This window comes from Heloderma suspectum, chromosome 16 (genome assembly GCF_057233095.1).
Source record: "Heloderma suspectum isolate Gila_16-S chromosome 16, 16-S_ref, whole genome shotgun sequence".
In the NCBI taxonomy this organism is placed as follows: Eukaryota; Metazoa; Chordata; class Lepidosauria; order Squamata; family Helodermatidae; genus Heloderma; species Heloderma suspectum.
The window spans coordinates 4,128,718-4,143,435 of record NC_139473.1 but is presented as its reverse complement, the minus strand read 5'-3'; the positions used below and the strand labels follow the sequence as shown (position 1 = coordinate 4,143,435).

Below are 14,718 nucleotides of genomic sequence, written 5' to 3'. Positions count from 1 at the left end.
ATTGAGAAAAACAGCTTGCATAAGCGCTCTGGATCATTCTAGTCACTGCAGAGCCTGAAAGAGAACACGAAACCCAGGAGTCTGTTTCGAACAAGGCCCCTGTCTTTACTCTCCTCTATTAAGAACAGATGCATCCCAGCCATGGAAAGAGGGCAGGGCGATCTTAGGGTGCGCTGCAGATGACATCGGCACGATGTGGGGGAGAGCCTAAGCTCCAGCAGCGTCAGAAGCGCAAGATATAAGGACACAGGAAGCTGCCTTATGCAGAGAGTGATCCATCTAGCCCAGTACTATCAACACTGATTGGCTGGCAGCAATGGCTCTCTGGGGTTTCAGGCAAAGGTTTCTCCAGCCCTCCCCAGAGATACAGGGATCAAACCTAGGACCTTCTGCATGCAAAGCAGATGCTCTGCCACTGAGCTACTGCCAATCTCACTGGCGGGGAGGGGGGCACTGCTGCCCACCAATCACAACAGTGCTCAAAACGCCCTGTTCACTCTGCATGGGATGTGCCAACTGGTAGGAAGGCCATGACGATCTCACTTAGACCAGCCCTCCCCAAACTGGTGCCATCCAGATGCTGGCTGGAAAGGATGAGAGTTGAAGTCCAGCACATCTGGAAGGCCCCAGGCTGGGGAAGACTGACTACCCGTTCTGCCTTCACTCCGATATGCAAATGCCCGGAAGCGCCCACAGTTAACGCCAGAGCCCAGCCGTCAGGGCAGTGGCAACCCAAGCTGGGGTAATACAAGGGACTGAATCCCCCCAGTAGTCCAAACATAGTCAGAACATTTCCCTTTTGCCAGGGAAAGAAACTTGGGCTGGACCAGAAAAGAAGGCGCATCATTCAATCCAAGCCGCTAAGCAGTTCCATAGCCTAGGGGTGAGGATGCCCACATAGGCGACGGAAAGAGACCCCCCTCCCGAAAAACACCACGAGAGTTGTTTGGGTTCCGCCGACATACTGGTCCTTCTGCACAGACAGTGCTCGTAACGTTGCGAACGCATTGGCATTTGCAGAGGGGAAGGCAGTTCTGGAAGGAGCAGCTGCCTCTTGGGTAAGGGAGAACACACATGACAACAGCAAGTTCAGAAGAGGGAGCCCCCCCAGGGCCTGGCCAGTAGCTCAATGGGAAAGAGCAAAGCAAGCGTTGGGAGTTCGAGTCCCACCTCTGGGAGGTGGAAATGCAGCAGCTGCGGCAAGGCAACCTTTTGGCTATCCATCCGCTAAAACAAGGCCCAGCCCAAACCACGACAACACCCCCACCCTCGTTCCCGTGAACAGGATGGGATTCCCAGCAGTTGCTCAACAGAAATAACCACAGGCTTCAGTGTCAGGCGGCCTCAGCTCTGACCCCTGGAATGGACTACAGGGCAACATGGCTGGGAACAGGCAGGCCGAAACCCCCAAGGGAGAGTGCAGGGCTGTAGCCAATCAGCGCAATTGGCACCACGACCACCAGCTCCATTTAGCAATGGTCTGACTCAACCACGTCCCAGGATGCCTCTTCTCTTGTCTAGCCTTTTTCTCCTTGCCTCCCCTTCAACTCTCATGATCGTTTGGTTGATGGCCAGCATCTGCTGGTTGCTTTCCCAGCAGACCTCAGGATCAAATGTCCACCTCTCCACTTCAGAACACCCAGACTACTTAGCTCAGCCCAATGGCCAAGAGGGCTGGAGACTGTGAGACCGATTACATTTCTGTACCACCCAACAGACGAAGCTCTCCGGACTTGCTGTCTGGGTTGGGGAAGGGGTGGCTTCGCTTACCCCCACCAGCAGCAAACCATGGGAGGTGAGAAGGACGACAAGCTGCCAGGGTCTCTCCTGTTCCACTCCACACACAAACTTTGCTGGCACTCCAGGGATGAGACTGCAGACCCCCCACCCCACCCCGAGTCTGGGCTCTCCAAGGTGGCACCCGTGGACATCACTCTTGAACCCGCCGGGCTCCCTTCCCCTCCTAATTTTTAGTTTGTTTCTTAAGATTTTTAAAAATACATTTTTAACGGGGCAGCTGGCACAATGCAAAGTGAAGAGCTGTCCTCCAGTGCCACCTTTATTTGGGTCCAAAGCAGCGGTTAGCTCTGCCTTGTACTTAAGGTTCTCGGGCAAATTACTTCCCTTTTAGTCTCACCCATCTGCCTTCTGGGAAAAAGTGAATGTTTTGTGACCAGCCACCCCCTATGGCAGCCATTTTGTGAGTGTGCCCACAATACTCTCTCAAAATTCTGAATGTGCCCACTGACCCAAACAGGTTGGGGAGCATTGCTCTGAGGCCTGGTAAAGTGATGGAGGCCTGGCACATCCCCCAGAAAACAGGTGAGGCAAGTAATAAGCAGATGGGACTCCCTTCCTTTGCTCTCTAGCATGGGTGAGCCAGCTGAAGCATCAGTGACAGAGTGCATGATAGCATCACTGAGATGGCCAACTTTCTTTTTGTTGTCGCTTGTCTGCCCATGCCAAGTTACATGAATGCTGCCTCTGCCATGTACTCTGGAAAACCATGGTAGCCCTACAAGACTCGTCCCCGCTAGCTCAAGAGGTGGCGAGGGTTTCTGGAAGCATTGAAGCCAGAGGCGCTGGGGGATGCTGGGAGTTACAGAACTTTTTTCTGTCGAAACACACATAGGATTCTACCCTAAATGATGTTATTTATATAGCATTGTCCCTAAAATATTTTCACATCGGCAGGGAATTCAGCCCTCGTAAACAGAGTATAAACTGAGTTGTTCTCAAAGGAGAAGCATCTCTGGCACTCTTAGACTGCTTCACTGGGGAGAAAAAGTGTTCCGCGGTGTGGCTTTTTCTGCCAGAGCTGGCTGCTGGCCACAGGCAGTTCCAAAGCGTCATGCGCCCGCCCAAAACGATCTCGGCTGCAGTCACTCCAGCTGACGTGCCAAGATGACTGATGCGCAGGGCCGACGTATAACCCTACCCATTATGGGAACATTCATTCAAGACAGGTTTCCATGCAAATCCTGTGTTGCCATGACGCATCACCGTCAGCATTACAGGCCCACAGGGGAACTGCGGAGAAGAGCCACAGAGAAGGAAACCTATCTAGTGAACTGTTCCAAATTGACAGAAGAAGCCTGACCAACCTTTGCAAAGAGTGATCATTCATCACAACTTCTTAAATCGTTAATGTCATTTTCACAACAGTGAACCAATCCATGTTCAAAATTAGCCCGAGTATCAAACTTGTTAAGTACTGATGAAGATGAATGCTTTTAAAATGTCTGGCTGTTATTTGCCAATATTTGATGCAGAGATGTGAAGGTGTGGGGGGAAATGGGTGGGAAAATTGTTCAAATTTCCCCCCAAATCCCTGGAAAAACCCATGTGTTTTCCCCTGAATTTGTTCAGGAAAAAACTTCACCCCCTTTTGATATTTTTTCCAGGCTTCCATCACTCTAATTTGGCAAGTCAGTTGACAAAACTATTTTTAATGGGTCAAGCATCCAATCCTAGCTAGACTTCCAGGCCTTCGACATTAAACACCAAGCACACGAACCTTTCCACTGCCAACTGTCAAAATCATTCACTCTACCTCCTCAGCTCTTCTCAAAACAGCTCTACTTTTAAGTGTCGGGCCAGTTGGAACTGTTTATCCAGTGGTAAAGAAAAGGACCACACCTTTAAATCAATCCCCAAGTCTTGTGATTTTAAAAAATCTTTAGCCTCAGGGAACCCTTTATAGATCACACCAGCCTCTGCCAACCAGGCACCCTGCCGAAGAGATGGGCTACAATTTTCATCATCCCCGGCCACCACGGCCAACGACATGCATGAAGTGCATATTACTGCAATGTATGAATTGGTTGTGCTGGCTGGGAATGATGGAACTCTCAGCGCAACGCATTTGCAGAGCACCAGGTTGGGGAAGGCACATTTTCATCTAGGCCTTCTCCGGTTCGTTGCTAATTACGAACAGGCAGATGCCGCTCCATCTTATGGTTCCTTGTATTGTTATTGTAGTTGGAATTCTTTTTAACAATGTATTTTAAATGTGATTTGTATTGTTACTGCAGCTGAAAATGTTTTCAATAGTGTATTTTAAATGTGATTTTTAATAGTTATGTGCGAACCACTTAGAGATTTTATTATATTAAGCGGTGTATATAACTAATAAATAAATGAGACCAAATATGTCTGCCCTGTAATCCCAGTGGAGTGCAGGGGGAAGAGGTGGGGCATTTGGGGTGCACTCTCAGTCTTGTAAATAAGCCCACAAATGTTACTAGCCTGCTGGGGGCTGGTGGAGGAGGGGGGTGCTCTGCCCTCCACCGACAACCCGTTTGGTTCCTGAACTGGGCCCAGGGGAGGGATGGAGCATGCCATCCCTCCTCTGTCAGCTTACTCGTTCGCCTGCATGCAAATTCTGGTCACCCATGGCAACCAGGCAAGTGCTTAAATGCAAGACCCCACAGACGGTTCACGCAGGGCCAGACAGGCCTGTTTGGTTTGGGTGCACCAGAGAAAATGAGCACAAGTCCTAGGATGTGACCCATAATTCTGTAATGTGTTCTGGTGCTAGCTGTTCCTGCGCACAAACAGCACTCACCCTAGAATGCAAGCTGGAGGCTGGCAATGGCAGGCAGTTCATCAGCTATTCCCTGGATGATGTTGCTCAAAATGTGGAGAGCACTGCATTTCCTGTGTTTGGGAAACCTGGCTTACGATCATGCAATAGCCAAAATAGTTCACTTGCTCTGAGCTCGACGGAGAATGAATTCAGCTAGAAGGGGACTGAATACAACCAGTAGAAACACCCCGCTTCCCTAACATTTATATGTAGACACGTTTTGCCTTAGGGAGAATATTCTGTGTGATAATACCCTGGGGAATTTGCAAGGCAGCGTACCAATAAGCCTGCCTTGCAAACACAGCTTGTGCCTTGTCAGCATTCCCCAAGCCCTCTTTCTGGTTATGAATGCAAGGAAGCATCACTCAGTGCCAGAGCACTTGCTCGGCATGCAGAAGGTCCAGCATCTCCAGTTAAAAAGAACTTATATGCTGGGCAAAGACTGCTGCCTGAGGCCTTTGAAGCGCCAGAGAAGATGACGCTGGATCAGTCGGACTAACAGTCTGATTCAGAAAAAGGCAGGTTCATATGCCCAGCCACTTGGGTCCTCAACAGCGCCCTCGCTCTGTGCCCCACCACCGGCAAAACCATGCCTACTGGGCATGCGGAGCAGGGCCTTCTTCGTCATGGCACCCTGCTCCACTAGGAACCTCATTTGGTTCCTTCCTTCTTGTTTCAACATACTGAGATCCTGTCCCCTTCCCTTTTCTGAGCTGGCTTTTATTATGTTTTTTGTTCTACTGATGTTGATTATAATTTTTGTTATTAATTTTGCTTGCTTGCTGCTTGGGGCAGGGAGTTCCCACTTTGTGAGAGAGAAATGTGGAATAACAATAATACCAACAACAGGAAGCTGCTGCATACCAGCAGTCTAGCTGTTGACTGAGTCTGGTCTTTTGTCCTCTCAAGGTCAGCCTTCCCCAACCCAGCGGTCCACCATGTCCGGGGAACACAACTCCCATCATCTCATTGGCCATGCTAGCTAGAGATGATGAGAGTTGCAGCCCAACCCACCCAGACGGCCTCAGGTTGGGGAAGGCTGCACTCCAAGTGTCTGAGACTACAACTCCCAGCATCCCCAGCCAGGAACTCTGGCAGAGAGGTCCTTATTAGGTACCACCAGATCCTTTTAACAGGAGAGGCCAGGGGACTGCAAAGCAGATCATCACCCCCGTCTCCCTTCAGTTGCCTCCACAGCCTGGAGACAGGAATATGGGCTGTGCTTGTACAACGCGATTAAGTGCAGCCTCCGACCTGCTCAAGAATGCAGAGAGCGGCCTTATGGAAAGCAAGAGCAATTATCAGCTGGCGCTTCAGTACGATGCTCTTCGACTGTCAAGCGAGGTGCGGACGTTAATGGCTTATCAATTCACTGGGGCATGTTTCCAAATGAATGAGCTCCCCCCCCGCATCTTTTCACTGTGCGCAGGAGTGTGCTGGCTTCATCCATGCTAAGCGATACATTGACACCTCTGCATCTGGATGATGAGCAGAAGCAGCAGATCAGATTTCCAAGGGTCCACAGACACTCCCTATCCCACCAATCCATTGAAAGCTGCTCCTATCAGTCTGGGAGCAGTGTAGAAACAGAGACCCATGAATCAACAGGCTTTCCTTTTTGTCTGTTGCAATGCAAGCGCCTGGAGTTTTGGGGAGGGGGCCATTTATCACTGTGGGATCAATGGATGTGCCAGCCAGGGTACCCAAAGGACCAGCAGGCAAAGCAGCCTCTGTGCATTTTCTCACCCCACCCCCGTGCCCCAAGACAACATCCCCACGGCTTTGTACTGTTTACACTGCCACCACAACATGAGAATGAGGTTTACCTCTTACATCTCCCGATTCATGGTCACCCCCACCACAGGAATCCAGGAGGGAGGGACTGGAGGAAAATACAGGCGATGATTGCTCCCATCAGCCAACTGATGCACCTTAAAATCATTTTGGGAAACCCAGGTACTATAGGGAAGGTTGCTCACCTGTTCTCTTCCCTCCTTTCAGAGGGACGAGCATTAGGCTGATGGGCTAGCCACCCACCAGCATCTAGACACTGGTTAAAGCATGCTCCCATATGCCTCCACAGAAGCGGCTTCTGGAACTATTCCAGTAGCAATATGCACGCAAAAACATTTATGCACGCCGATGCTGGCTGGGAACGATGGGAGTTGCAGTCCACTAGATCATGGGCACTCAAATCTGTTCAGCCCTGAGGGCCACGTCCGGTATTGGCTACGCTCTTCCCACACATCTGCTCACTGAGATCTAGGGTTTGGCTGGGGGTAAAAGCTGCGCCCATCCCACAGTGATCACCACCAAGACTGCTGTTCACCACCACTACTAGCAGGGGGAAAATGGTGACCTCAGGAGCCAGGGAACAGTATTCACTCTTCCCACTGTTCAGGAAGAAGCAGATGGGGTCCTGCCAGCCTCGGGGACCACACAGGGAATGGTCAAGGACCGCATGACACAGGTTGTGCTCCCCTGCAAAGAGCTGGTAAAGTATATCGACCATACATCCGGGTTGACAGGATCATCCTAGAGAAGTCCTTGAGAACAAGTTCCCACCGCCACCTCTGTAAACACTCATTCCACAAATCACTCCTGCTCAAACTTTCTACATACACTTTCTACAACACACACACACCTTTTCTCTATGGCAGGTCAACTGAAAAACAGATCTAGCAATGGAAAGAAAGAGAGAACTGTCTGCCAACACTCAACTCCCTTTAAATTCCCTCTCCCACTCCACCACCACCTGTTTTATCTGCTTATCTTTTCCAATCCGAAGCTTTGCACAACACAATGAACCCTCTGAATGCCAAGTGGACAGGTCTGTCAAAGAACTCAAACCAAAAAACAAAAGCATTTGGTGTTTTTAGTTTCCCCCTAAGTGAATTAGAATTACTGACACTTCTACAGAAGTAAGGTAAGTAGTTGGTAGATATACCTACACGCTTAATTCTGAACAAGGCTCTGTCAGCTCCAAGCTATAGAGATGGAACTTATTTTCTATAGCTGGCTCCTTGCTCTCTAATCTATGGCAGCCACTCAAATTACCTCTCAAGTCAAACAGCAGGGTAAGAGAACCCTAATTATGGGGCTGTTCCAGCTTAGAAAAAACTTCCCTGACCAGTTGGGCCTGAAGGCAACCCATACTTGTGACTGACAACCAGGCAAATGGCTAGTTGCCTGTTCTATGTATAACACACCATGGCCTCCTCAGCTTCTTGTTCGTAATCTTGGATGGGATAGAAGAAGACTGTTAGTAGAAGAGGCACTTCTGTAATTTCCTACTTGTGGGAGGAAAACAAACCTTTCTGGACAAGATCTATACCGCCAAAGCTGCAGCAAGGGGGCTATGGCTGGGGACCCCCTGTAAAGGGGAGCTGCAAACAGAATTTTGTGACATGAAAGAGGGTGGAGATACAACAGCCAACAGAGCCCCCCAGATCAAACTCCACACACAGTGAGATGCGAAAGTGAATGCAGTGTGGGGACAGCTTGACAGTAAGACGTGAGGAGGAGCTTCACATAAATTCTATTTACTGTGTGTCCTCATTTACCCATGCGTAAACGCCTGTGTACTGGAATGATAGGTGTCAAGAGTTAGAGGGGTTTTTCCATCAACTGAGGACCTGCTGTGATCCAGGAGCTTGTCTTGCAGACTGGAACATGGAGGCTGTGGGACTGGTTCCTTATGAATTATGAATGAATAGATGTCCTCGTCCTCAAAGTACACTCTGGCTCATTCGGTCCCCTTGAGCTCTACCTTTCAGAGTATAGAAACAATACAAAATGGAACTGGGCAAGGATACTGTGGGGCGCAAGGGAAGGAAAGTGACAGCTTATTCAAAGGGCCTGACATGAACGCTCTTGGAGGGAGAGTGAAGACCGAACTGCTTTACTGGAAAAAAATGCAGTAAAAGGTTTTTTCCCTAGGAATAAGAGAGATGTAGGGTAGGACCTTTGCTTTCTTGCCGTGGGGACCTTGCACAAAGTGCAGGCTGCAAGAAGACGCTTGTGCGCACACCTTGGTGGAGGCCATCCATCCTTGGTGGATGTCCTTAACCTGTAAGGACATTAACGACTGCCAATGTGCTTACTGGCTGCACTTTCTGGCCTGGCTTTTTCCCTTGCCAGGGCTCCAGACCAGCCCATTGAAATGGGCGTGCTGAGGACGCCTTGATCGCAATAAGACCTAGGTAGAGCAAAGTTATCTGCATGCATCTAGAGATCCCATGCCTCTCGCAAAGGAGCAGAAACCCTACCTACTGCATACACTGGGTGGACAAACTCAGGCCTGGGGACCAAATCCAGCCCTCCTAGGTTCCCCAGATGTCCTCACCCCCTTTCCATGGCCACACCCCTTTCCCCCTACTACTGATCATTTGGTGGTTTTCCAGCTTTTGCATGGTTTTTTCCCCTATTCTAAAAGATTGAAATACCTCTCCGAAGGTTTAGTTGCTGGTAGCAAGAGCTTTAAGTTAAAATATGCTGGTATTTTTGCCCTAGCCTTTTGGCCTCATCCACCCCCCAGATCACAGCCCCCCAAGAGTTCCTCCAAAACTAAATCCAGCCCTCAGGCTGAAGGGTCTTTCCCACCTCTGCCATACACCCAAGGAAAACAAGCCCACAGGCATCAGCTTTGTTACCCTGTACAGCCAAGCCTTTACTTGATATACTTTACCCAGGCCAAGTGGGTCTTTTAAAGTCAAAAGCAGTCACAGTGCACTTCAAAAGGGCAGCGAGGCAGAGCTCCTCAGTGACATGCCACCCACACCCACCAACACACAATGGCTAGGTTCATACAACACAAGAAGCCAGAGTATGGGTTGAATCGTGGGCTGTCTTTGAACCATGGGTTGCTGTGATGTGTGAACCCAGCCGTGCTAACAAACCATGGTTTGTTAGCTCAGCTGGGTTCACACAACACAACCCACGGTTCAAAGACAACCCACGATTCAACCCATACTCTGGCTTGTCGTGTTATATGAACCAGGTCAGCATGGATGAGGCAATGAGCAACATGGGGAGAGCTAGGGCAAAGGTTCCCTCTCCACAGACACTCTGGTTACCCACTCCACCCCTGCAAAAAAACCCAAAACCCCAGCCTGGGCTGTGACAGAAAATCAGTGCTCAGCTATAGGATGTTCAGGATTGGGGGGGTGGGGTGGCAAAAACAACAACGAAGAGGTTGGTAAATGCAGCTACAGAGATCTGCTCATTCTTTGCAGGCCACTAATTAATATCTCATCAAAGCCAATGACGTGCAACATTTCACAAGCTCGGCACCACGGAGGAAGGCCAGCCACCCAGAGGTTTGCTGACTGCAGCGCTCTGCTGCCCATCTTTCACTGAGACCAATTACCTCAGCCGAGTCCTGACACCCTGCCCAGTTTTACATTCCGTGATAAAAACGGGTGTGAAATATATTCAAAGAGGTATGACATTCACAGCTCTCCTCCGCTACTACATGGCAAGACATTTAATTAAGCCAACGTCTGGAAGGAAGAGGCAAAGCCCCGCTCCTCGTCCGAGCTTGCCTAGAGTTTGACTAACCTTTGCTAAGGTTGGCACCTTTTCAGCACAGTCCAGGAAAAAGATGGAGGGGAGTCATGTTTCCAGATAACCTTTGCCTAAGAAGAGCAGCAAAGAGCTGCTACAAGCAGGTGACACAAGCCAGTTGTCTTCCTGCTCCGTGGAGTTTTATGAATAAGTCAGAGAAAACAGAACTGGCCATGAGAGAACAAGCTACTGGGGGGGGGGGCGGGGGGGTGGAATTGTTTGTGCTAAATAGCAGTGCAATTGCTTGATCAGAAACTCGGCAGAACAATATGGCGATCACACTCCATGCCCAACCAACTGCTGTACTAGGGGACCGGCAAGGAATTCCAAAGAAATCACATCAGCTAAACTCCATGCAAGTGGTTCCTGGGTACCAGAAGACTACCGCTCCCGCTCTATAGCAGGGGCGTTGAACCTCTTTTAGCCTGACGCCAGAATTAATTTCAAAAAAGTTCTCCAGGCTCACATTCCAGTGGTGGGTGGGGCAAAAGGGGTGAGGCCAGAATACCAAAAATACCAGCACATTTTAGTTTGAAGCTCTTGCCAACAGATAAGCCCCAGACGTTTTTCAGCCTTTTAGAACTGTGCAAAGCCAAGAAACTCCCAGAAAACTGGTGCTCGGGGGGAAAGGAGATGTGGCAACCTAGAGAACCCCAGGGCCGGATTCAGATCCCAACAGGGCTGGATTTGGGCCACCAGCCTGAGGTTCTACAACCCTGCTCTATGGCCCAGTGTTCACAGATGGGCAAGGGAATCTTGCACCTGGGCTGTGTACAGCTTCTGACAAGACATTTATTTATTTGATTTGTACCCTGTCTTTCTACCAAGAAAATGGCACTCAAGGTGGCTGAATGCTTGCGGGGGGGGGGGGGGGGATTCTCTGCCCCAAGAAAACTAGATGTCAAGGAGAAACCTGCCCTGACATTTGATTTTCTGTGCAGCAGGACTGTTTACGACCTCATTAATTGTTTGCAAGAACTGGGCCCAAGTCAAGATATGTACTCTGCTTCTGTGCCTGAAATGAGGCAGTGCCGAGCATCCCCCTGTATTTATTTACGCATCCTTCATGCACAGAAATCCAAATGGCGTTTCTGGAGCCATTTCTAAGGAGATTGCCCTGTATGTCTGCGGCCCCTCCAAAAACTATGCATTGCTTGTGTAATAAGGACTTCAAAAATGAACAAGGCATTTTGGGAAGGGGCCCACAACTCTGCATTTTGAAAGCAGACGGTTCCCTAATTCTTTCTCTGGCATCTCCAGTTCAAAATGCGGCACCTGGAGGGGATATTGCTCTGCTCGAAACCCTGGAGAGCTACATCCAGTCTGAGCAGATAATTCCAGGCTGGCCTGATCCATTCCTAAGGCAGAGGAACCCCTTTTGTGGCAAAACGTATGCCACCTTGAGAGGGCAGCATGCCCTGGAAGGTAGTTTAAAGATGTCCTAAATAAATAAACAGAGCTATGCTGGCAAAGAGACAAGACGAAAAGTAACTGAAAGATGACTGTGGCCATAATTTAAGGCTGCCCAGGCCCAGGAACTCGTTATATTTTGCTTGATTTTTGCATCCCACTATCATGTTTTGCTTACGTGCTAGATACTAACATGCTTTTGTTTTCAGCCATGGCCTCTGGCTGATGCAGCTGCTACAGAAATCTTAAAACGAAATGGGATATGAGGAAGGGGGATGGGGCCAAGGAAACTATCGGCTGCGATAGATTACCAGCCAAATGACTGTGAGCACAGAAAATGAAAGCCAAGCTCCAGGAAATGTAGAGGTTTGCACAGCTATCCTTTTAAAATGGCAAGGTTACCCATCGCCACCCATTCCAAGTGCACCAGATACCCCCACTGTTGCCTTTTGACCGTCCCACAACAGCAACAGGGTGAACCTTCCCGTTTCAGCCAGCAACTGACCCCACTGAGCTGGTCTGCATCTTTAGCTCTTCTGCCTTGGGTGACATTTCATTTTCGGGAAACAATTCTTGGCATGCTGGGAAGTTATGACGCGTCTCTCTCCACATAAGCCACGGATTGTTCCAGCCGACTGCTTAGGACCAGAGGAAGCTGGTCTGGCTAACTTTGCAATGTTCCAGGACCATGAGCCCGCTCAAGCAAGAGCACTGAACAGCCGTCAAAAAAAAAGGAGACAAAGAAAAATAAAACAGGGCAAATTTAATCCAGCTCCTGCTTTTTTCTGGTTCTTTAGGAACTTGTCGGGAGAGGAACCGAACCGGTGAGCTTAGGTTATGGGCAGCTTTGTGGGAATGCCAGCACAGGAAGGCATTTGCGTAGCCCAGCCTTCCCCAACCTGGCGCCCTCCAGATGTGTTGGACTACAACTCTTGTCACCTCCAGCCAGCATGGCCAATGGCTGATTTCACAGCTTGTGGGCTAAATCCTGCCTGCAGATGAGTCCGCTATTTACACACACTTCATTAGATAAGTTTTAAAAGCCTGATGTATCTGTTGATTATAATTATTTATACCATGCTTTTAAGGATATAAATCCCCCCAAGGCAGCTGAGTAAATTCAAAATACAATCATAAAATTGCCATATTGAAACATCACAACCTATCAGGACCCTTCCCATAGGGCAATTGGTACCCCTGTGGGAGTGAGGGGAGAGAGGCGGAGGCAGTCCAGTTGGAACAGGCCCCAAGGCCTTGCAGCTTCAGCCAACCTCTTCACATCTGGTTCCAGGAGGCTCACCAAACTTCACAGGACAAGTGCCCTGGGGCTGTCTCAACTCCCCCAGCTTATCCTGGGAGTGGAAAGCGAGGATGGGGTAAAGGGGAGGATGGACGTGGCCTTCCGCTCTTGTTCTCAGCCCAAGCTTGGCCCACTGGCCAAACTGGGGGGAACAGGTCTGGTAGGACCAGGAGGTAGGTAAAAGCGAGACAGGATCAGGTCCAGAAACACAAGGCAGGCAGGTAGGAGTGGGACTGAACGTACAGAATGTGCAGTGCAGCAGACTCACAGCAAGGCACATGCAGGAGGCCAATGGGAATGAGAGCTCTCTGTGGAGCTGTTAAAATGTTGAAGGATAGCTGAGCAACCAGCCTGCCTAGCAGCCTCGTCCTGCTTCCTTTTACTGGGGCAGGGGGGGGTTGTCCTGCAAGTTTGGAGGCAAAGGGGCTAAGGAAGCGAGACACATCTCAGTTCTGCAAAAAGCACTTGCCGTGCAGGGGCTGTGGCTCTTTGGTGGAGCCCCTGCTTTGCATGCAAAAGGGGCCAGGTTCAACCCCGGGCATCTCCAGGCAGCGCTGGAAAAATTCCTGCACAGCCGTCGCAACCAGTCAGTGTCGACAATACCAGGCTAGATGGACTAACGGTTCGACTTGGTAGCTTTGCAGGTGCAGAGGGGAGAACCAACAACAACAACAAGATGCAGTTTTCGTGACATTCTCCTCACCTGCCTTCTTGAGCAAGAACTTAGTTTCTACACCAAGAAGTGCATGTCAATGACAGTCCGGCAAAATGCACGAGGAACCCCGGGGGCCGCATGTTGCTGAATAGAGACACACAAGCCATATCATCATAAAGATAGTTGCGTTCAACCAGCATCAGCCTCAGGAGACAGCACATATCTCCTCTTACAGAAAATCCAGACAGATGTACGCTGCCCAAAGTACTCCGAACCAGTAACCTTTTCACCTTGATGAGAGGAAGCAGAGGCCCTGATCATGCAAGTCGGGGGGGGGGGGGGGCAAACCGAAACACAGTTTAAATCTATGTCTTGTGTTTTGCTTTAACTCCAGGAGCCCTCTGAGGGGGGGAAACACAAATTCTCAGCTCCCTACCTGCAGATCAAATACAATTCAGAAGAACATCACTATAAGCATACAGTAAAAGGCAGCTTTCCCCAACCTGGTGCCTTCCAGATGTCTTGGGCTACAACTCCCATAATCCCCCAGGCAGCTCAGAAAGCTGATACACTTCATTCTTTATAAAGTGTCCATCTACAGACCAGGATTCCACCGGCCACTCTTTGCAAACACATCTTGGGGTTTTCGTGTAACTGGCAGGACATTTTCTTCCACGTCACAGTCAGATTACTAAAGCTTTCGACAAACGCACACGCTCCCACGCATGCCGCCAATGCCTTGACACACCTGTTAAGTCATGAAAATGCACCACGGGACTCTACGTGGCATCTGCTGCAAGAGGCTAAGTGCAGCAAACCCTCTGGAAGTTGTTACCCTCACAGGGTAGTGTTTTAAAAATCCTGCGAGAGCCATGCACAAAGAAAACACTGGAGAACCAGCTCACCTGGACATCGTAGAGGGCGACAATGTTCTCGTGCTGAAGCTCCTAGAAAACAGAAAGAGAAGCTGTTTAGAGAAGTACTGTTAAGTGCGTCCCATGAGGAGTAGTGTCATTCGGGTAGGTCAACTTCACAAGTGATGCTAGCATCACCTTTCCATTTTGGGCTTTTTGGACAAGCACCATCTTCCAGAGAAGTTAGAACTATGGATAGAAAGAGCCAGCTCTCTTCTGCAAGAGCCCTGAGGCTACAGAACAACCGTTAATCCCGAACTGTTCTTTACCAGATGTTTTTATCTAC

At 49.6% G+C, this 14,718-nt stretch overlaps 1 protein-coding gene across 7 annotated transcripts in view; it reads right to left on the bottom strand.

Annotated features, from left to right (window-relative positions):
- The window catches only part of ULK2 (unc-51 like autophagy activating kinase 2), a 72,815-nt gene that overhangs the window by 45,815 nt on the left and 12,282 nt on the right, over positions 1-14,718 (bottom strand). For 4 of the 7 annotated variants that reach the window (XM_084822986.1, XM_084822978.1, XM_084822979.1 and 1 more), the window contains one exon: positions 14,424-14,465. In XM_084822986.1, the coding sequence (XP_084679112.1) occupies positions 14,424-14,465 (42 nt within the window). The other 3 variants (XM_084822982.1, XM_084822985.1, XM_084822983.1) reach the window with 2 other exon arrangements.